Below are 23909 nucleotides of genomic sequence, written 5' to 3'. Positions count from 1 at the left end.
AAAGACTTGAGAGACATATTTAGTGTCTACTGCAGCAGTAGGAAGGAAATCTGAGGACTTGTTAAAAGGAAAGATTTAGAAGCAGAAATTCTACTGAGAGAACTGAACAGAGTGTTAGCAGTCAGGAGGATCTGCTTTTCCACTTGTTGCTTTGATAATGGATAAAAGGCTGTCATGAACTGCAGGCTACCAGCTGGGAGCAGATAAGAGTAATCCCAGCAGAGGGCTGGCCCCGAACTACACAGGCATTCCTTTAAATCTTAGAGACCGTAGGAAAGTTGTTTTTTTTTCCCTACCAACATCGTCATTATTCATGATGATGATGTTTTCCACCCCAGTTTAACACTTTGGTCAAGTAAATCTACTTTACAATATTCTCATGATTGAAATATAAGCAAATATCACATAGTCAAAGATATCTCAGCTATTTCACTCAACTGCCTAGAGATAAATTCCAGAGAACTAGATCAGGCATAAAATAGCACTGCTGTAAGAAACTCTGGTGTTTGACTATAAAGGTGTATTGCACCCAACAGGCAGACAATCATAGGGATGATCTGTAGTGTGTCTTCCCTGTAATCAGTTGCTTTCTGTAATAACCACACTTGATAAATGAAATCTAGAGGATGTTACTTGAATAGGAACAGAATGTCACTTGCTAGAAAGTGAGGCAGCATGCCCTCTGCGCGGTACAAACGTGCAAACACAGCAACGGGCAGAACCCAGCAAAGCCACGCACGCTTCACTTTAGTGGTGTGCACTGGGCCACCAAGGTCATGTTACTGACACGCTACACATGCAGGATTGGGCTAGTAGCATTTGCTAGTATGTACACAGATGCTTGACTAGAGCTGTGTTGTTTCAACTTGCATTATTCTAGTAAAGGGGAAAAAATAAACAAAAAGAGTGCTTAAAGCTCTGATTGTCATTCTATACTGTTCACTTCAATGATACATTGAGGGGCCTAGCTTACTTTGTATTCTCATGTGTAATTACCCGTATTAAAAAAAAAAAAAAAAAAAAAAAAACACAACACTCATTAGTGTTCTGTTCCACTGACTTAATTATACCCCTTAATTAAATCTTGACTAACTGGGGGTCACGGCAGTGTCAGTGGGATTTGTCACTGTTTGTCAGCAGGTGTCTGGTCACATCTATTTCTGGTTTCCCTGTTGCTGTATTCTGTTTAAGAGCGTGGTCTTTTCTACATGCAAAGAACAATTATGCATTACCTTATTGTGTTCAGTGCCTCACAAATTAAATGAAACACTAGTGAATCTGTTCTGTAATACTAGCACTCTCCCAATCTTTACAGGCAGGAGATGGGGAATCAAGCAAATATAAACCTTTTCTAAATAGAGTTTATTACCTCACTTGTGTTCCTTTTCAAAGGCTTATTCTTCCAGCACACAGAGGCCATGGTATTATTAATTTATCAGATAATCTTGTGTTCAACAGGCGTAAAAATGTATTGCAAATAGCAATCCAGGGATACTTCTCCTTTCCCCTACCTCCTAAACATGAAATGAATTTGAAACATGACCAGCAAGAACGAGCTAAATCAATATTACATGCATAACAAATACAACGTGGCATGTGCTGCTACTGCCGTGCTGCGCAGAGTCGGAAGGCTGAGGCTCCCGGTTCAGTGTTCCCTGAATAATTCAGTGGGAGGTCTGCATGTGCAATAAGGGCATAACAGTGCCAATTCCTTCTATTTCAAATTTGCATGTTTTGGGTTCATTATTTTAGAAAGTTACTTAGGGGAAATATAATTCCCATGTTTACACATATAATAGGCACCTAATGTTCATCTGAATAATTGATTAGTCAAGTCAGGCTTTCATAATTAGTTGTTGGCTTTTCAGTACAAGCCCACAAAACACTTGTCAATCTACAGACGTTTTTAATTTATTAATATATATGTTATCAACAGAGCTGCAGTCGTTACCTGGAAAGCATTTATTATTTATTCTGTGGAGGCAGAAGAAGCATTTCCATTCTAGGCATGTATTTTCAATCTATTGTACTTACACAGATCATCTTTTTTTTTTCTTAAAGTTTTCATGAATGTTCTCTGCTTGTAGGCATTTGCTTACAGTGGAAATCAGAAAGTGGGGTTTTAAAAAAATCCATTCCTGTGCCTGTGTTACATAGACGCTAGAGTGAGAGGTTTCATTGATTATAAAATAATGTGTATCACTTATTTGTACACAGATGAAATAACAGCCACCAAAATACATGACACTAACAAGTATCCCTAGTGCAACCATATATTCTGTCACCAGCCACGTGCATCTGTTGATAACACACGTGCAGGGATATTGCAGTTATGAGCTGGGGAGCTATGAGATAAATGGCAAAATTCTAAGATAAACTGTATTTATCATCAACTTCATGACCTCAGTTGAACTCTACCACCAATATATTTTTTATTCTTTATATTCCTGACCAGTTTTCATGTAGTTGCCATTGAAGGAGAAAAGCACCCTCCTTACTCCAGAAATGTTATATTTTGTGCCCATGATACAAAATTCATAAAACAAAATATTTGATTGTGAAGTCCAGAATAAAACTCATTCATTTGTTACTAGTAGTTAAAGACCTAACTGTCTGATAAAATGACAGGACTAGAAATTGTGTTATTTTACTGGGAAACAAACCACCTTTCCATTGGGATGCAGCATTTACTTCTAGCACTTTTGAGTGTAAGACTGAGTTTTATAAAGATATTATTTATGGAAAAAGTATTTCAGTTCTGCATATGCTATAAGTTTACTTTCCTTTGCTCCTATTCAGAAGAATCACCTTCACTTTAGTGAAAATACGTAAACAACTACTTCTCATCAGTAAGATCACAACAAATGCTTCAAGAAACATGGAAAGTGCTTTCCTCAATCAAGCACCTCCTGAGGCTTGTTCTATTGGATGTGTATTAAGTTCCTTGCTTTACAAGTGGAAAGATGCAAATATAGCACCTGAATTCTAAAAAAACTTTTAAATCCAATACATTTCTAGAATAGCCCTTAGTTTGTTTGGGGAAAAAATGATGTAAAAATCCCACCACAGCGGTAGAAAAAATGGTATGCTTATTTTGGTGGTGTGATTTACCTAATTATGGTTCACCACTGAATTATGTGGTCTTACAAAATTCACACAACAAAGTTCTTGAGCAATACTACAGCATCTTGTATACTATATGCATTAATGTAGTATGCATATACCCTTTCTCAGTTTCTACTTAAAGATGGAAGAAATAGCAGAATCTCTTCAAAGAAATTCAGTTACATGCCTCCCATGGAAAAATGCAAATATATTTCTAAGGGTGGCATTATAAAGTTCCTCCTCTGCAATACATATATCTTGTACTAATATAAATTTTTATTATCTATTTTTACACCTGTTACGAAGTAATCGAAAATGAAACACTACTGTAAAGAACACAATAAATGTATAGGATTCTGAGCTAAGTTTGCAACTACTGTTTTAATTTTCAGTACAACATTTTGTGTACTGTTAGAATTTCAATCACAGCATTATATTAATAGAAGGATTTTCTACCAGGATATTTTTAAGCACAGTGGTTGCTACCTGTAAAGTATTTATAATTTAGGCTGGTGGGCTAATTAGGGAATTGAGCCATGTGAACAGTTTAATGTCCACATTCTCACTATTAGTGTAGAAAGTTCTCACCAGTTCCCCTGTCTATTAACCTAAGAGTTCAGAAACATTTCCCATTGGTATTGTATGGCTATCTCGGTTCTTCCATTTAGACATTGAAAGAGCATTGTTTCAAGAAATGTTTTACAATTGGAAATAGATGTATCTGCTAAAGAGATTCATATTTCCATGATTAGACAGGTGATCTGATCACAAGGCAGAAAAGAGATCATATAAATAAACAATTAATTAGAAACCTGAATAGGATTGCTAAATCTGTTTTTCTAGGTTACAGTTAAATGAGAAGCATTATGTGAGCTTTCAGATAAACTCACAAAGCTCTTATCTATACAAACCTGATAGATCTGCCATTATTCTTAGTGAATAACAGAAGTTATATCATTCAGTTTCATTAAAAATACATTAATCCTTTTTTAGTAACCTTCTTCTAATTCATTGATTCAATTATACATTGTACAATAAAAATGTTCGGTATAATAAAAATACAGTATTAAAATGTGCTTTATACATAAATATTTCATTGCAATGAGATTATTCGGGGCTTTAAAATTATTAACAATATGAATGTCATGTTCTGAGACAACAAAGTGTAGTTTTGTTTAGCATCTCTGAAACTGTATATCAGAAAGATTAGTCTATATAACAGGACGGCCTGGAATAGTTGCTTAGAGTATTACGTGCCGTCATTTCATGCATAGATGTCCTGTAGAGTTAGTGACACTTATCAGCATTGGCCAATTAAGGGACAGGATGGTGTTGTAGAATGTACACAGGCCTTGTGAAGACAGGTAGAATTCCACCCTCACCTGAGAGATACCTCAGGGCATTAGAGCTCCAGTGTAGCTCTGGATCTGGCAGTTCAGGTAAACCACTTATGTAGTCCCAAAGCTGAGGAAAAAAAAAAAAAAAAACAACAAGGAAAACTTGAAGAAAATAGGGAGGCCTGTAGCTTGTGTAGTCTCTCTATAGCTTGTGTAGTCTTTTAGCTGAGAAAATAAGGAAACAGAGAGACTCTGTGTGCTTATTGGCACGGCGCACCGGGCACAAACCTACGGACAACAGCTAGAGTAATCCACCAAAGACTTGAATCAATTTAGACACAGCTAATACTTCTTATGGTTGTGTGTTCAATTTTATTATTTTTTTTTTGTGGCAGGAGAGCAAGGTGTCAGTGGTTGTATTTTACATGATTTTAAACCAACTGATTTTAGCACAGCACTGCTGAGCAGTTTCTGTGCCAGCTGATGCTGATGGTAGCTGTGAAAAGCTGGCATGATTTCTGCAAGCATTCCAAGACCAGAGAAGAAAGCCCTTCGTATTTTCATTAGTCATCCCTTTTCAGATTTACTTTTAATTCTTTCAGCAAAGCAGATTATTAAAAGCAATGACCTGAGGTCTTCATTCAGATATCAGACTTGCAATCGTGTATAATGCGTGCTGCAGGGCAGAGGTCACACTGACGAGTCTGTTAATGCAGTCACTGTGGGATAAGATCAATCTCCATACTTCACCATATTGATCTAATAGCTCATTGGCACTTCCCTCTTTGAATTGATTAGCTCATGTGTGAAAAGAGATTGATGGGTTTCTGACCCTGAGGAGCCCGTCAGGGCACACCCATGGCAGGGGAAGTGGATGTTTTCACTGCTTCATTTGGGTGGCTCATTATGTGGATGACTCACGGGGAATAAGGGTTGTAACATTGTTTTATGAATTATTTACAACAAAATATCAGGTTTTCATTTCATTTGATGCTCTACCTGTACTGAATCCTTTATAAACAGAGCATGAAGAAAGAGACATGAACGACGAGTGCCAAATATTTGCGTAAAGGGAACTAGCGCATATAAGTGACCTTAAAATACAATTTTACTAATACGAGGTAATCATAATAGATATGAGGGTAGGAATAGACTTCATGGGTCATCTAGTCCATTCCCCTTATACTATGACAGAATATTGATGATATCTAGAAATGAATTACATTTTAATTGCATATACTGGAGAAGTACTCACAGTGAATCTAGTTCAGACACCTCAGGGAACTTCATATGTGCATTGCACTAGAGAAAGGGGCAATGTGCATGCAACATGTGAGCTAAAAATAAACTACGAACATTTCTCAGTTGTTAGAAGTAACCTAAAAAAAATATTCAACTCCATTTATCAAATAGTCATATATTTACAAAATGCATATATTTGACACAGTAGATTGGATTTTGGTGGTGTGTTTGCTCATGCAAGAGGGAATATAAAAGGAGCTGTCGCCAGAAGCTGAATTTAGAAGTTGGCTCGTGTTAGGTTCTACTTAAAAAAATACATTATCAGTCTTCACAGATATAAAGCAATACAAACTAAGGACCTGCTCCTCAAGTCTTCTATTGAAGCACAGACATTTTTGTACTTCTATTTGCATATGAATTGTTGAATCAGTCTTAAGGATGTTTATAATAAAATAATTTCTTATATACCATCCAATCTCAGGATGGTATATAATACCATACCTAGGATGGTGTTGCATAGGGTGTCAGGTTTTAGTTATGCCACGATATAAAAAAATACTGAGGAAAATGTTCTCATTGTGTTGTTAAGCTGATGCTTATATATAAGAAAATAGTGAACTTGACTAATAATATCTTGCTGTATTGTTTAAATGGACATTCTGGATTTATTTGTAGACTGGCTGTTTAAAGTGATACAAAATCATATTTACAGAGAAACATCCATGCATGCTTCACACAGTCAGGCAATACTTTTCTACTATTAGATTTATGGTAACAAACAGGTACTGCACAAAACATAGGAATAGGCAGTACCACCCCTAAAGACCCTGTAGTCTAAAAGAAACAGACCCTCAGGCAGATTAGTTTAAAAAAAATAAAGAAAAGAGTCAAAGAGGGAATTCAGTCCATTACCTGTCAGTGACATGATGCTGAATATTTGTATAATCTTTCATTAATTTAGATTTCTAAATCATTCAAGATAATTTATATACCATGAAAATTGCCCTGATATAGACTTATGGAGCCATGTTAAAAAATAAGTTCTAATATACCTAGAAATTAGTTGTTATAGGCAGTGTTGCAATCCAATTTCCTTTGATAAACCTGGGATAAATATGTGATTAATGAATGATTCCTGTTATATTTGGGTATCAAAGTAATATTTTAGTCATGGTAAATCTTCAGAAATTAAACTCAAACTTAATTACAAAACAAAATAACTGGTACTCAGACATAGATTAATAGCAGATTGCTAGACAAATGCTAGACACAAATGGTGTAAAAAATGATTGTTTTAAGAAAATTATGCCTTTTTTGTTTTTTACAAGCTCTTGCCCATTGACCAGAGTCTTCCAGTCTGACTGAAACCTCACTTTCACAGTTGTGGTATATGGTGCACTCATGGGTGAATGGGAAGTAATCAGAGCAACCTGATTTTGTTGTTCATCCTCCCAGCTGACATCCAGAAATGAGCTAAGAAAAAACTAAGAAATTAGATGCTCAGACTTTCTCCCTTTTTCTTAAACTCACAGTTAATCTTTTGCATGCAGATATTTAGGAACCCAGTTTAGAGACTCAAAATTTAGATACCTGATAATGTGTCCAGCTGTGAAAACAGAGCTTGCTTAGCTGTGCTTGCCTCCTTCACCAGTCCACAATCATTTTTACCTGTAAAGTTTCTCCTCATTCCATGTTCTGTACTGCAAAAACTCCTCTTACCAACATAAGAAGAAGTCCAAATAAAAACAGCTTCTTCAAGGATATCTTTAAACAAATATTAATATTAATCCTAACTGCAGTGCTAATGTCTGTATGGGACCTGGGCAGAGATGTGACAACCTTATTTTAATGACACTTCAGAGATTTCCAAATTAGAATACAGGAAACAGGAAGTGGGAATAAATGAAACAATGCCAAATAAAGGGATAAATGGAAAAAACATTTTAATACACTATTCCTTGAACATTCATTCAATCAACACTTCCTGTGATTTTTAATAGCATGGTTCTTTCTGCTCTTTTATACTTGAATTTTTCAGGAAAGGAGCTAATTTTCACGTAGATGCTGTTCAGAGTTGAAAGAATTTAGCTAGATGGTAGTAGCTGCATGCCGAGAGCCTCCTGCAATGCTTTTAAGATGCAAAGAGAAGAGAGAAGCACTAAGTCTTTTGGATCGCTCCTATATACACTAACTCACTGGTTCTTGCTTCTCCACAACGTGCTTGTATAACTTCAGCTTCCTTTGGCAGTGCTTTTTAAGCAACTTTTACTCTCAAATCGGAAAGGTACTAGTTTAGTACATGACAACCCCCATTCCTAACACTGAACATTCTGTCACTTTCTCCATTATCACTGCATCTTCTTTCTCATTTAATCTCTGCCCCAGTGACTTACTGTTACTGCTGCAGCTTCTGGGATGTAAGACCACCTTTCCGTATTTTCTCTTCATCAGTATACCATCTCCTTTCACATCTTGTCTGAAGACACTGTTTCTTGTGATTTCTTACTGCTTTTGCTGTTATTTTCTCGGCAGTTCGATTACAAAACGGGAAAACACTGTGAAATACATTTGTGTGGCAAATGCAGTGCTTTACCAGCTTCTGTTGCCAAAGGTGTAATATAGGTGACTTTCTGTCCTGTTATACACTATAGCTCCCTGACTTGAGACTTCAGATCCATATGTTTCGGTGATTCAAATATGGGCAGAAGGAAGGACTATGAAAAGTAAAATAGAACAACATATTTTAGTTCTTGAAAAAGATTGAAATGCTGTGTAATCAAATGATAAAGAACATTTAAAATATAAAACCAATTATTCTATTCCCAATATAGTGTTTTATATATATAACAAAGATTATAAGCAAGCAAACAAATAGTATCAGTGTAACCTTAATGGAGAAGGGATCTAAATAGGAGCTTGCATGGTGATATTTTTTTGCATGGTGTATTTTAATCTAGAAAATATTACCAATATAATAAAAGCAAAATAAAATAAAAACAAAATGTTACTATACACATTAAAAGGACGTTAATTTCAGAATAAAAATTAGTTCTGCCTTCAGATTTAGTGTTTGTTAGAAATGGTATGTAAGATCCAATGTATTAGATTTTGACATGGTTTATTCAGTGTTCAGCCCTGGGTATCACTAACACATAAATGGAAAATTATTCTTCTCTCATTTACACTGCTGTAACTTTAAAGTAACTGCTTTTTAGGTATGAAATCAGAAGATTATTTGCATACTCCCATTAGTATAACTGGAAACATAGTCCAGTGCTGTGCACACAAACCGACATCTGTAGGTGTCACCTTTTAAAAGAATAAGATTATACTTCTCTTGGCTTGCCCTCTCCCTACAGCCCATACCCCCTTGAATAGCTGTACTGGAAATAAAGAAATGCAAACCCTATTAAACAAGGGGGGAACCACATAGTGTAATTTAAATGAGAGCCAATTTAAGTAACTCTTGTGTTAATGCATGCAAAAAACAGCGTTATGGGGCATACAGCACTTGAAAGAACATGACCCTGTGTGTTGGGAGATTGCTCTGCCTGCCTGTTACCATATTAAAGGTTCTTTCTGAAATTAGCATGTCTCTCGTGTCACAAGCTAAAAATATTTTTCCATATTATACTTAGCTCATTGAGTTTAAATAGAATATTTATTCTGTAGAAAATAAATTTATTTATTACTATGACTTTAATAATTTACACTATTAATGCACCTCTGTGTGTTGTATTGATCTCTGTCGAGATTTGATGTTGCTGTTTTCTAATAAATTTTACAAATGAGAGTTAATGTAGGAGGTAAAGTTTACATATAAACTATTGGAATAAATGTCAGGTAGAAAAATGGGGTAGCTGTAAGAAAAACGACATGATAATTTATCCAATAAATCATCAAACAGGAAAGGAATATTATATATTAGAAATCCTTTCAGATAATACTATAATATTTGTGACTTGGAGAAGACCATAGAGACTTTAATTGAAGTCTGCTGTACAATAGAGTGGAACTGCTCCTTGAATATATTGAGAATAAATTCACCATCCATTCTTTAAAATTTACTAGACTCAGTCTTGTCTTCTCATTCCCCAGAGGACATCACTGTGCATCCTAAAATGCAGTTCAGACCCATAACGATAATGTTGAACTGAGTGGGCCTAATCCTGATTCTATTTACACAGAAGTCAAAGGACTTATGTCCATGCAAGTTCAGACTTAAGAATCTGGCCCAGCACATTTTGAAATTTAGTTTGTTGATATCAGAAAACACAGAAGTATTTCTGGAGTAATTCAAGGTAAAAGTTTTACTGTCAAAATTGCTACACACACTACATAGCATTAAATGATTTTTTTTTTAATTATTTTTTTAAGTTCTAGACCCAACTATGAATAAACTTATATTGTAATAACATTGGTACAGATACTCACATGAGTAGGATTTTGAAGGATTTTGAAGATCAGTTCTATGGAGTCTATCCAGTCATGAAGAAGACATCTCCTTCTTCACCCTGTGAAACAGATGCTGAAAAGAATAATTTTCCTCTTTACTTATCTTTGCATTCACTTTGACAGGGAAGAAACATTGCATTGTAAGCAAAATTTTCACTTGGACTGAAAAGAAATCCTTTCCTTATTTTCAGTTTAAAAAAATGATCCAAAAAAGAACCTGAGAAAAACACATTTATAATTCATCAGAAATAATGCTGACTGCAAAACACTAAGTATCATGCAGTTTGCACAGAGATACATACAGTTTTCAGGAAAAGGAAAAAAAATTTTTTTACATTGCATTTGCTGTACTCTATATTATATATACACACAAAGTTTAAAGTAACAGCCCTTTCATCTGCTGTTTGAAGAACTGAGATTTGCTGTTTACTTTCCCCTTCATAGAGTGGGATAGACTCCAAACAGATTCTGAAGATCTATACAAGAAGAGAGGTCTTATTCTTTAGTAGGATCGCCTTTTGCTGCTTGCCCATACTCTCTTCAGCAGTGTGAGCCCCTAGACCCATGTGTGTTGTGTAATATTCCTGCAAGAGTGCAGGATGGCTGTGGACTGGTGCTTGAGGCTGGTTTTTTTATGGAAGTATTTTGACTAGTCAGAAGGTGAACACTGAAACTGGGAAGTGACTGGTCATGGCTGGTGTGATCCCCTTTCACAGTGACCTTAGACAGCTGGCCAGGGGCATGCGAGGAGAGAAGATGTTGCAGAGCCATCACTCTGCCTGTGGGCGTTCGCTAAGCAGGAGACACCCCATGCCGTCTGGAGCATGGGCACTACCTAGTCACTTCAAGTTTTGGAAGGGTAGAAGCACGGGGATGTTCAAAGATATAATGCTGCTTTATGCTACAAATTCCTTATTTATACCCTTTAACAAAGTAAAAAGTTGCTTGATATTCCAAATATTAATAGTTCTATGAATAGGGAATTAATGAAACATTTTAGTCCTCTCTGGGTTCTCTGATGTTGAAAAAAGGCTGAGCTTATTAGTCTTTCCTTCAGGGCGGTACTTAGCACTTACTTTCCTCTGTCTGCATACTAGTTCCTGGAAGGCATATAGAAATTTAATGTCTTGGATACATGAACTCTCTGTTGAAATTAGCTGACACTGGTTTGATGGATTCAGAAGTTACTGAAGGCAGAAGTGTACACACACACGCACACACAGGCGCAGGCACATACTGAGTATAATTGCATCTTTATAAGATCCTCTTTATATGCCATAAAGGAGCAGGAAGAGGCACACACTGGAATATTTCTATATCCCTTTCATTTTTAAATCACGAAAAAAATGTAGATTGCTACCAAACTCTAACATGTTTTATATTCACTTCAAACTAGAGCTAGACAGTCGTCTAACTAGAGCAACAGGACAGCCATCTAATGCAACCAGGGCTTGTAAAGCTCACTCCCTGCCTTCACGTAGAATAGGCAATTTTGTATAACACAGGTTTCTAGTAAAGAGCTGGAACGATCGTAGTTAACATTGAATCACTTTTTCTTGAACTTTGCAGCATTTATTACTGAGGTTATAGACAGTAATCATGTTTTATCAGGGCATTCACTGATTCTGAAATTTTGTGCATTTTCTTTTAAAACCACATTGGCTACTATGTGCTGCTTTTGACAGCAACCTTGCATAGGTTTCCCACTGTTAGCAGCAACCCATCTGCAGAGTCCAAACCCTTTTTTACCCATGTAATGATTTGGAAACCAAGTCTGTGTTCAGCAGTAAAAATTAGCCTCTGGAATGAACTTGTCATATAAAACTTTGATTTGGGGCGATTTGCTTCACTATAGCATAAGAAAATGAAGTATCAGCTCGAGCTGTATGTCTGCAATGACTTATCAGTGATCTCCAAAATACATTTGAAAGGAAGTTCAACCATCCCTTGAACTTGTATGCTTCAGGCTGAACAATTCAGACAGATGTTTAATCACTTCATATTCACTAGGAAATGGCTATTCAATGGCCGTAGAACTTGAAAGTGGCATTGGCATTCCCTTTTAGAATCATAAGTAAAAACAATTCAGCTGAATCCAACACATTTTTATCACATAAATTTCAATCATTGTATTTTTTGTTTTAATCATTAGATACCCTTTTAAATTTTTAGTAGCAGAAAAGCCCAGAGCTATAGCACTAGTTGATGCAAATGAAGAGATGAAAAAGGATTCTCCAACTTCTCAGAGACAGTGGTATAGACTAGGTAAAAGGTGAGAGCATTGTTTAGCTGAACCTACAGCAATAATTATAGGGAAAATATTTAACTTAAAGCAACAACAACAACAAAAAAGCATGACCCCAAAACTTTTAACAGGTAATTCATCAAGTGCCAGGCTGAAAATAACTCTTCAGAAGAAAAATTGCAATAAATCTGTGATTGTTGGTTCCTGTATGCTAAATATTGTGAAACACTTTCCTAAAAGAAAGATACAGTGTGGTTTTGATAAGATTAAGAAGCATTTCAGCAAAACATACACATTATTCTTCATTTTACCATTTGGCATTTTCAATGTTGTTCCTCAGAGAAAACAAGAGTCTATAATGATTAACATCCCCTGCTGTGGGAAGCATACACTCTACAACAATACTACTCTTGTGTTGCACTAGCCTTCCTCATCTATAACATCAGCACAAATAGTTTTTCAGATGAGTAACCAGCATTTCTGAGATAAGTCCTGCTTTTAACTGCAATTGATAATGTGGGGTTGGGTGCTGCTGTTTCCACAGGGGCCCAGCGAGCCTGCCAGCCTTCCAGTCATTCCCCTAGCAAAAGCTCGGGGCCCAGCTGAGTGGGAGGGCAGCGTTAGCAGGCAAACGCGACCCCCCGGCCGCCAGCCCACCTTTCTGTCCCACCACGAGATCGCGTGTCACCACAGCGCTCAGGATTACAACTTCGCACTTCAAGCTGAGAACCTATTTCCTCCACCCCCAGAAATGTCCTACGTGACTTGCGTTGTGTTGTGGAAGATAAATTATGCAAACTAATAGTTGTATCTAAATGTGGTCTAATACGTGCCTGTTTTCTAATCCTTGCTAGCAGAGAACTCAGAACAGTGATTTAAAGTCACCTTATAACTCCAGCTTGCAGGGAAGAAGTCGGGCATGGCCAGGGAATCTGTGTTCAGACCTGTGTCAGGATATTTAACAGCGTGCAGTTGAGCAATGCTGGGTGAGTCTTTCATAGTGGACATGAAAGAGTGTTACAGTGCCACCAGGCCCCATGGTCCTATTAAACCTCAGGGAAAAAGGGTCAGTGGACTTCAGGAGAAGGGGGGACCATATCTCTTTCTCTCTTTTCAGAAACCTGTTTTTTTGTTTGTTCGTTTCTGTTTCTGTTGTGTTTTTTTTTCCTGGTTTGTTTTTGTTTTGTTTTGTTTTGTTTTGTTTTATGTTCTGAAAGAGAAACACTAGTGTACAGTGAAACTGCAGAGCAAGCTAATGCAGGGGGCACAGACCCACCTTCATCAGATCCTGTCCGGAGACACACACTCCTCCCAGCCCAGCCACACAGCAGCTCTGCTCTGGGGCTTTCCTGTGAAGAGCTGGGCCAGGCAATGGCTGGGACAACAAGGGCAGAGCACAGTCTGCAGCCTCCTCAAGCACTGTGACAAAAGGCCTGTGCAAGTAGTGACTGCCTCTTGGGGCGAAGAGAGAGAGCAAAAGGTGTCTTTTCGCACAGCACTAAAATATTTGCAGTTAACAGCACTGACAGCATTTGAGACTGTGCACATTTCTACCGTGAGGTCACCGCAGGTATGTTTCCAGGTCAATATGGGAAGGACAACATCTTAAAACCTGATGAGAATATAGCACATTGTATCCTGCCATCCCTCTGTACACACAACACCCACCAGTGGATATTGCACAGGCACGCTGACTGCACAGTGTTGAGTTCACCATGTATGTATGCCTTCCAGTACTCCAGATTCTGGGAGACCCTTTTTGCAGAATGGACCACACTGTTACGTTAGTTTATCCTGGCTAGCAAGGGAGCTGGCAGGCAGCACAGAGGTGGTTGCGACAACAACCATTTGTCTTTGAGCTTATGACTCATATGCTACGAGTAGGCCAAGCAGCACGAGATACAAGGTTATGAATGACTCCAAATTCTGATATGCTTCTTTGTCCTCGCTGTAAGCACAAGTGAATAGGCTTTTCTTATAGGAAATAGGATTTACCAATTGCCATGTACAACGCTATGAGAAAGCTACCCCTTGCTTCACCCATGTATTCCTACTACTTAAAAGACTGGTCAATGCACATGTCCATTTTCATCTCTGCTGGTGACAACTGCCATCCTCTGCTTGTCTGACAAAGTACCTGCTCTTTCTCTACCCCAGCAGCAACATCTACTCTCACACAATCCCTTTAAGCCTGCATAATATCCCATCTCGTCACCTTCACCTTCAGTGTTTTACCTGACATCCAACTTCCCTTATGTCTTCTCTCACCACACAACCTCCTTGTCCCCTCCTTTAAAACCTCCTCCTAAGCACTCTCTTTGCTTCCCTTGTTATTCAGCCACTGTTTTACAAGTGTAATGCTTTACTCCTTTCATACTCTTAACATTATTACTCTTCCATGCCACCCTGTGTGCTGGAAATGATCTCCTCTTTCAAGTCACACACTCTCCCTTTAGCTTCCTCCACATCTTTCCTTAGACACCATTTCTTCAGCAACAATTTCCAGTTATATTGTCTCCACCGATAAGAGTCTTCATCTAAATGCCACTGACCAGACAGGACCTAAATTTAACCATCTGGGCACAGTATTCACTCTCACTTTTGCTTGAGGCTAGATAGTTGTCAAATGGGTATTTCATCTGACAGCTTTCTTAGGTAAGACATTGGTTACATTATCCTTGTGTCAATGGTCTGTTATGGCAGGGAGCAGCTGCAAATCTGGGGAGTATTCTTGTAGTGGACAGTTGTTGGCCATATGATGTTCAATTTTTATTTATAATCATTCCCAGTAGTAGGGACAAAAGGCACTTTGTTGTTATTGTTAATACATTGATATTACTCTCAAAGATCTCCACAAACTGAAAAGCCTCAAAGTTTAGCCACCAGTACAAGCTTTTGGGCTTGTTTCTAATTCAATGTATACCATGATTGAAAATGATGTTGATTATTCAGGAAAATCCCAGACTGAAGCTAAGCTATCATGACGACAGAATCTTACCTTTTCTCTTGCTCACCTTGTTAGTGGAGGACTAGCGTGCTCTGGTGTCACACGAGACTGAAGTCCACAAGGTGCATTTTCTGCATAGTACCTTCCTTTTCAGAATTCACTCACCACTTCAGCCATTACAGCTTAAGCATCTTTGCCCCCAGGATCGGTTTAAGGCACATACTTGCTATGACCAAAGGCTGATTTTTTGTTTTGCTAGATAATGCACACTCATGTGCCATGGAAACACAAAGGTGTTTGTGTTCTGACTGAAGTTACACACCTCATAAAGTTTGCCAGCTGATTCTAACATAAGACGTGCTATGTTACCATGTTTGTTCAGTGATCTACATTGTTTTCTATTTTCCATTTACTAGGCATTAGCAGAGTTAAGGTATGTGATTTTCCTCATCTACATGCCTTTCAGAAGTAGGCTGTAATTGATCCTCCATTTTAGTAATTCATGACCCTCCTTAAGGTCATCTCTGTTTCTTCCCAGTGAAAACTGGGAAGCATTCTGCTGCTCTGCCAGCTTTCCTGAAATGGCAAAAGCAGCTGGATCTAATAGTTTTCTGAACCCAATGTTTTGGATGTGTATTTTGCTTTTTATGATACCCATTTTAGAGGCTTTCACTGGCTAAATTACAGTGAATACGGAGGAGCAGATTTTGTGAACCACTAGCAGACGTTCGCTGTTGCTAGTTTTATGAGTCTTGTAGAACAGCAGGACCAGGCTATGTGCAAAACATTTTTTTGTGTGTGATTTTGCCATCTCATACTGTTCTCACAGCACTGGCTCAGTAATGATATGATAAAGCTTGGGAGGTAGGCTTTGATTGCAGACTAGCTGCTGTTGGGGCGTTCAGAAAGCCAGCCCTGTAAAGTGCAGTTTGTTTTCAAAAGTTGCTGCCTGTGGCTGAGACAGATGGGTTAGCCAGAAATATGTCATTTATAATATAATCAAATGCTTGACCTCTTATTCAGGTATTAGTTGTTACAACATGGAAGTTGAATGTTTAAACTGTCTCACAGCTTGTTTTGTTCAGATGTAAGCTGTGGTAGCTTTGTGTGAAATGCTAATTTTGGATGAAATTATCATGTTGGCATGATTTATTTGATTTTTGTAACACTCGGTTGTACAGAGAAAAGAATGACCACAAAACAGCTTCATGTAAAAAGCAAGAGTACTAGAATCTGTAAATTTCAAATAATTCCTTCAAATAATGCCTTATTTTAAACGTGGCCCATGTTTTGGGTGGGAGTGTTTCATTGTGGTAATTTATAGTCCTCTCTTGAGCTAACAAGTCACTTGGCTGAAATGGTTTTATAGACAAATACACATTGTGGGCAGAGGAAGAGAGATCGTTTAATACAGAATCAGCCTTGCTCTGTGATCTGAACAGAAATGAATTATCATGGGTACAGACAGCATTGGGATGGAGCAAGGCTGAGTTTGTGATAGCACTAGCTTTGCACTGACTTAATAATATATCCATCTACAGAGTCCACACCTCTTTCTATCCTCCGTCTCTATTGCCCATGGATATGTGGCTTACAGGTGTTATCTGAGCTTACATGTATTAACCACGACTGTAGGCAGAAGGGCAATATTTTAAAAGATTATGCTTAGTACCTCAAAGCCAAAGCATGTGAAACTTGAACTATCAGAACCGAGAGTGTTTTACCCAAAACCAGTTCAGTCTTTTTGTGTCTGTAATAACACAAAGACAAATGGAAAACAAATTAGGAATGGAACAGACAATCTTAATACAAGCATTAAATAATTCTGCAGTGTTGGATTTTGCAACCTTAAGATGTTATTTTGGCATAGATATTTAGATATAATTTCCTTTATTTTTCTAAATTTCTTGGAGAACAAACAAAAACAACAACAACAAGCAAACAAACAAAAACCCAAACCATAAAACGATGCCATCCTCTAGGCAGACCAGCAGTGGAAGGAATAAGATGTTTCCCAGCACAGATACCTGCTACAGCTGTGGAGCAGGGCCTAGTGAAGGCTATGGGGGAGAAAGGGCTGTACACAGGTACTCCTGCACTGGCTTTACAGTGGCCCTCTCCCTTTCTATCCTGATTTCATTTCTTTGCACAGTCCAGCGAGGAGGAATAATTTAATACAGATACCTAAGGGGAGAAACTGGGACAAGAAGAATTGGGAGAAGATTGTGATGCAGAGAAGAGAAGTTACGGCAAATAAGGGAGTCAAAGAAAGAACTGGATGTCTAAGATGTTGAAGTCTGAGCCATATGGCAAGTGACTGGAAACAGAGAAAATATCAGGCAGCTTTCATAGATGACACTTGGAAAATCCATCAGTAACAAAAGTTACTTCTTTTTCTACCACACAACAAGAAAACAAGCTGGAAAGGATAAAGCTCAAAAAAATCATTGGATGAATGATGATAAAATTTGAAAATACCTATTGCATTATTTATTTAAGCTCATGCAGGATTGCTCCTAAAAATGCAGTTTCCCATCCATCATCAAATGAAGTTCTAAACCAATCAAAATTAGAACTCCTCAAATAATATTTTAATAGTTCTGTCTGGGAAATTTTATGCAGCTGCCCTCTAAAAATATTCTCCTTGCTAATTTATTTTTTATTTCTCCTATTTTATATAATTTTGTTCAGCATTTGCTACATACGAAGGCTTTTAGAGTTCTTTGAACTGTATACATGCTATTACCACATCCACACCACGCACTTAATTGTAGCGAGGCTAATGTACGCAACCCTTAACTCTCCCAGGACTGTCTGAAGTCAAAGACTTCCATTTTTTTTAGGAAAGAAATCAGTAAGTTCAGTAAGAACAGATCCACAGGATATTGATGCTTACCATGACTTAAATTCAAAGTCCTTCCACTAATTTGTGCATTTTTTCCCCATGTCACTGCAAATTTTCATCATTTTTCCATGGTTAAAGTGAATAAAACTGAATGCAGTCCAGTTGCAATTAGCATCAGTTTAGTGAGAGACTTTGTTACCCTGTAATATGCACATCTCAAATACCAATGCACCAAAACCTTAATGTAGGCTGCTTGTGTTGAGTGCCCAGAACGTTCCTGCTATTGCTAAATGCATTCTCTTACTGCCTTACGTACATGTCTTTCTGGCCCTGCTGGTGACACCTGAAGATACCCCTTGTGTCTGTTTTCTTCTTTCTCCATAGTAACATAATCATTCTTAGAGAGAATGTTTATCACCTCTTCACTTTTTCCTTTGCAAGGAACCTACTTCTGACTTGGGTTTGTTGCAGCAATAGTGCTCTTGAACCTGCAGATTCTTCTCTATTTTCCAAAAGCTGAGATTCAAGGATGGGGAGTATGGGAAAGTTTATGTTAGCATTGTTTCTGCTATTTTTGCTTTTGGCTAAAAATAATGTCCTGTTGCCATGAGTGTTTCATAATTATCTTATAATACTGGTATTACTTTGCATAACGTTGCCATAGTTCTGATTTCCTGGAATCAACTTCCTGTAATCAACTGCAAATATTCTATATATTTTACAGATAATGTTTTCAGCAATGCCCTATTTGTTCAGCTGAGAATAGCAGTTTTGTGGACAAATAACTTTTGACAGTATTTCTGTTCACATGATGCTTGAAGGAAGCGGCATGTTAGCCAGTGTCCATTCCATAGTGTGTCCATTCTACACCACTCCATAGTGTGATGTAAAATGTAACTCCCAGCATAACGCCACCAACGTTCATGTTTGCTTTACAGGTTGATGACCAAATGAAGTTGCTACAGAACTGCTGGAGTGAACTCTTAATTCTAGATCACATTTACCGGCAAGTGGTACATGGGAAAGAAGGCTCCATCCTTCTGGTTACCGGGCAACAAGTGAGTATGTGGGCTCAGAGAAGTATTGATGGCTTTTTAATAATCATTTTCAAAATAGCAGGAATTTAACTAGGTCAGAAGCACTTCTGTGTTCTCAGAGATTCTCCACAAATAATGTAGATAAAATGACTTGTGCACTCTGTTCCTAGTCTGTTGATTACAGTTAAACTTATAAAAGTAGATATAATCATAAGAACTTTGCTTTTCAAATATACTTGTATACTTCAGTGATTGAAAAACAGCAGATGAGAAGCGTCTCTCAAGAAGTTGTATTTCTTTGGAGCTAAAATGGCTTGTTTCTGACAGCAACAACAGACATCCAAAACCCTACACTGTAGGTCTAAGTAATTTATTTTATTTTCCCATCATAATTATGGTTTACTCAAAAGAATCACTAGCTGGGTGAGAATCCTAGATAACTTGCAGCTACTGCCTCAAAAATATCTTGCTTTTAGACAAATATGCAGATGTGAAGTACTGGGGAGTTGAGACATCTAATCCCAGGAAAATTATTCAGTCCATAAGATATAAATGCAGGTATTGTCTCAGGAACTGTCTCAGGCTATGTACCCTGCAGTTTCTGCACAGCTTTTCAGTGGCTAATTTTCCTCAGGCATCAGATGTTTAGATTATCCAAAATGCAAGAGCAGTAATGTGGCAAATATTAGGAAAACTCAGAGAAAACCCAAAGAAAGTATTAGTTTTGACTCACCCATACTTTCCAAAGCACAAAGGACATAACCTTATTCCCAGAATTCTTATTCTGGCCTTAGCAGAAAAAAAATCACAGTATCAAAGAAAAGCAAAGTGCATCTGTACATTATGGTCCTGATTCAAAGTGAAAACAAATGATGGTCCACTGGTATTTAAGCTGCTACAAATTCACTGTCTTGATTTATACACATGAGAAAGAGTTCCTTTTCCTAACTATACAGATGCAACATTTGTGTCTGCATGCTCCAGAATCTGCTTACATCTTTAGTCACAATTCTAAAAGTCTAGCCATTTTTTTAATGCTAAGAAGAGTTTATAAGAATCAGAAAATGAGGAGAAATAATTGTTTGCATTTGTGATTAAAAGGTGTACAGTAGAAGGGAAAAATTATCCACTTGTCCAAGAAAAGTGGGAAAATTCAAATTCTATCTACAGAACTGACTCCTGCACTTTTGTGGGAAGTCCCTAACCTATGTGAGATGAAGTTGTACTCTCTAATTATATGAGAAAAAAATTAGTTGCATCAGTCTTGATATATATGAATGCTATTGAGAAAATTACTGATTCCATTTCCATTTCATTATCTGCAAAACAACGACGATTGTACCAGCAACAATTTTATTTACCACACAAGGTGCTTATTTATAAAGCCATGAGTAGATAGACAGCTTTCTCTCCCTGAGAAAACTGTTAAATTAATGTCTCATTCGTTATGTAATTAGCTAGGTTTTTAAGATACCAAGTGTCTAGGTGCCACTGAAATTGGTAGAGATACATAAATACCTTCAAGTTCTAGCCACTGTCCCCATTTTTCCACAGTAATAGTTCTTAGCTGGATTAGCCACTTTTATCTTTACTTGCAGGAAAAAACAGCTGTACATGTTCTCATGGCAAAGCAGAGCATTTCATCGCTGTTGGACAACAGGATGCTAATTAAATGCACTGCTTACAAATCATCAGCTGGTTTTGGATCTTGTATATTTCCAACTAAATTAAAACCTGGCTAAACTGAACTGCTTGCGTCCGTTTTTGCCCTAGCTTTGTCAAGTAGGCTTAATACATCCCTCTTTCAACACAGTTTGGCTTTTCTATGTCAACATTTGTCATTTGAAGTTGGTGCAAGCACCCACAGAGTACCCATCACCTGCTGCTTCACACTTAGGCTGCTTGGAGAGCAGGGAGATGTATTACCAGAACACTAGAGCCAGTCCCCTTCCATATTGACAGAAAGTTTTTTCAGCGTATGCCTGCTGCTGGTTCCTCTCCTCCTCCCTGAGCTCTGCTGCAAACCACCGAGGTCTCGGAGACCTTGTTAGCAAAGAAGGCGCTGAGTACCTCCAACTGGGCTGCATTTGCTGGCACTAAGTCACCAGCGAAGTCCAGCAGCAGTCCCACATTTTTCTTGCTCATCCTGTAACTAGTTACTTGACATCCTTTGCAAGTCTCAACTCTAGCTGAACACTGGCTATTTTAACATCATCCCTGCATACCTGGACAGTCTCTTGTTCTGAGCCATTTCCTGCTTTTACCTTTTTGTACTGCAGCTCAATCATGAGTTACTTGTTTAGCCTATCTGATCCAGTACAGCCTGAGTATCAGTACTTTTCCTGAGTATCAGGATGGACCACCCTAGCAGCATCAACCTGGTCTGTTGTCTTTCTAAGACTTGTCTCAGCTATGTAGCTATAAAATAATTCTGGAAAGCCACAGTTCTAGACCAAGGCATTATCAATATTTGCCACTGCACTAAATGCTGCATACTTGCTGGTGGCTGCCCTGATCCTTTCAGTTCCTCCAGTAGGGAAAGGGAAATAATCGTGCCACCATCTCATAAAAATTAATTGATTAAGGTGTGGAAAGCACTCCGACACTTCTGATGAAAAGTGCTATATAAGTTTTTATTTACTGCTAACGGCAAAGCACTATGAGCAAAATTACAGTCAATCACCTTGCTTTCAAAGATATTAACTTTAAACTGAGGACTAGAGCTAGATAGCCTACTTTATTACCTGAGAGATCATGATTATTGTCACAAGTTACCAAATTTAAGACCTCAGAAGCCTTATTCCTTGCTTTCCTTAATATATCCTTCCATAAAAGCTACTCATAAACACAGTCCTTTTTACAATCACAATCAAGGGGGAAGCTGTAAGGGGGAGCTTACTACCACTTAATTAGAACATACCTGCTCTCTCCACTCAGAGTGCACAGCCTCTACTCCTCTGATATAAAAGTCAAATTTCATGTAGCTCTCCAGGGCCATACCATTTGCTGTTCTATCCTAGGTATCTAAAATGGGCTAGTACTAAGAATCGCACTCATAATTTTCAAACACATTGGCTCAAACCTGTTACTCTAGGGCATTCTTATCACATTACCATACATCTGCATTTCCCTCAAGCCATTGGCTTATGAGTTTTTCCCTGTGTCAATCCACTGTTCCCACTTTGATGTGAAAAAAGTGCAGTCAGCAACAAAGAAGTGAATACTGTCCCTTGCACAAAAAGACTGTGTTTTACTTTATTTTGTTATTTATTTGGTTGGAGTTTCATAAATGAAGCTCTTTTGTGTGTATGTGTTTCAGGAAAGCTCTTTTTTTCATATCATTACAATTCCTCAGCAATTCCTCAGAAACAAGTTCCTCCCTATGCTGCGCACTTCATTTTCTGCACTAAGTACTGCCCCTCAGCAGTAGTAATTACCATTTCAAAAGGAAATAAAGTAGCACAAATGCATTTTACAACTCTCCAAATTTCATAATAGAAAACAGCTAAGGAGTGATTTGCAAGATGGTAGTTAATTGTAAATCATTGCCAATATGCTCTCCACACGCCAAGTTCCATTGGCTTGCCATGTGGCATGTAATTTTAACAGACAATTTCTAATTATAGAAATTTAATTCCTCCAGCTTGAGCACTTTCCTTTTGTATCTTCTGCACCAACAATACACGGCCAACTTCCAAGATCCAGCACACACAGGGCACATACTAAAGCTCTGTACAGATTATCACTGTTCATGCATTTTCGGGCAGCAGTCAACAAACAACACATGAATTGTAGGTTCAGTTGCCTAGACAAGCTGCTTATTTTGTTCATACCTACAGCACTCATTGCCAAATTTTCTGTCTGTTGAGTTTGGTCAAAATCCTTCTGATTAAAAAGGCAGTCTAAAAATGTGCCAGCATCTGAGATTTTTTGAGATTGTTCAAACTACTGATTGATAGGCAGTCATCACACAAATATATCTTTCCACCTAGATTTGTATTCTAAGAGTAGCAGCAGAGAAGAACATGAGGGATAACCAAGATCTCAACAGTGCTGTGTTTTAAAGCAAATCATAACTTAATTTCAATTAAGAAATTTGTGACTTGAACCTTTTGTAGCTCTTTCAACTGTACCTTATTGAAAGGTGTTGCTGCATCATGTAGGGGCTTTGCCTGGGGAATTTTCTGTGGTAATGTCATCTTTGTTAGACTTACCCACTTGCAGAGAAGGTTTCTAGTATCCTGATGTAGTTGTATTTGCTGAGGCCTTCAGAGAATCTGCTTGTCTAGGGGACCAACTTGTAAGTTCAATGACTTATCGCTTTGCTGCTGGAAAGGTTTTCAGGAAGTAGCTTTACTTTCAAACTGCAGGCTGCAGAGGACTATATCACAGAGAAGGATCACCCCTGCAGAAGTATCAATGTTGTACAAAGTTACAAGAGTGTTAGAGGAAGGAGTGTCTCAGAAGGACAGGAGAAAGGAACTGGCAAAAAAGTAGATAAGGAAACACAATATTTTGTTCAACCTATGAAATGAATAAAAATACATATACTAGTCATGGGTATAAGAAGCTAATGGATAGGTTATACAAAGCAATTACTTCATATATTTTCGGGAACTACTCATTTTTATTTTATATATATATATATATACACACACACACATGCATATGTATGTGTGTACATATGTATATTTTT

The 23909-nt window shown here is 37.7% G+C and overlaps 1 protein-coding gene and 1 long non-coding RNA gene across 2 annotated transcripts in view; one reads left to right on the top strand and one right to left on the bottom strand.

The window, feature by feature from the left end:
• NR5A2 (nuclear receptor subfamily 5 group A member 2) overlaps positions 1-23909 on the top strand; it is an 81892-nt gene that overhangs the window by 23855 nt on the left and 34128 nt on the right. Inside the window, exon 5 of the mRNA XM_040566206.1 lies at positions 19115-19234. Within this exon, the coding sequence (XP_040422140.1) occupies positions 19115-19234 (120 nt within the window). The remainder of the gene's footprint in view (positions 1-19114; positions 19235-23909) is intronic.
• On the bottom strand, positions 7866-23685 carry LOC121074295. The gene is made up of 3 exons (XR_005822254.1): positions 23428-23685; positions 10119-10212; positions 7866-8398 (listed from the first exon to the last, which is right to left on the bottom strand). It is a non-coding gene; the product is annotated as an uncharacterized LOC121074295 (long non-coding RNA).

Source organism: Cygnus olor, chromosome 8, assembly GCF_009769625.2.
Source record: "Cygnus olor isolate bCygOlo1 chromosome 8, bCygOlo1.pri.v2, whole genome shotgun sequence".
Classification (NCBI taxonomy): Eukaryota; Metazoa; Chordata; class Aves; order Anseriformes; family Anatidae; genus Cygnus; species Cygnus olor.
This window is presented reverse-complemented; position numbering and strand designations above follow the sequence as displayed.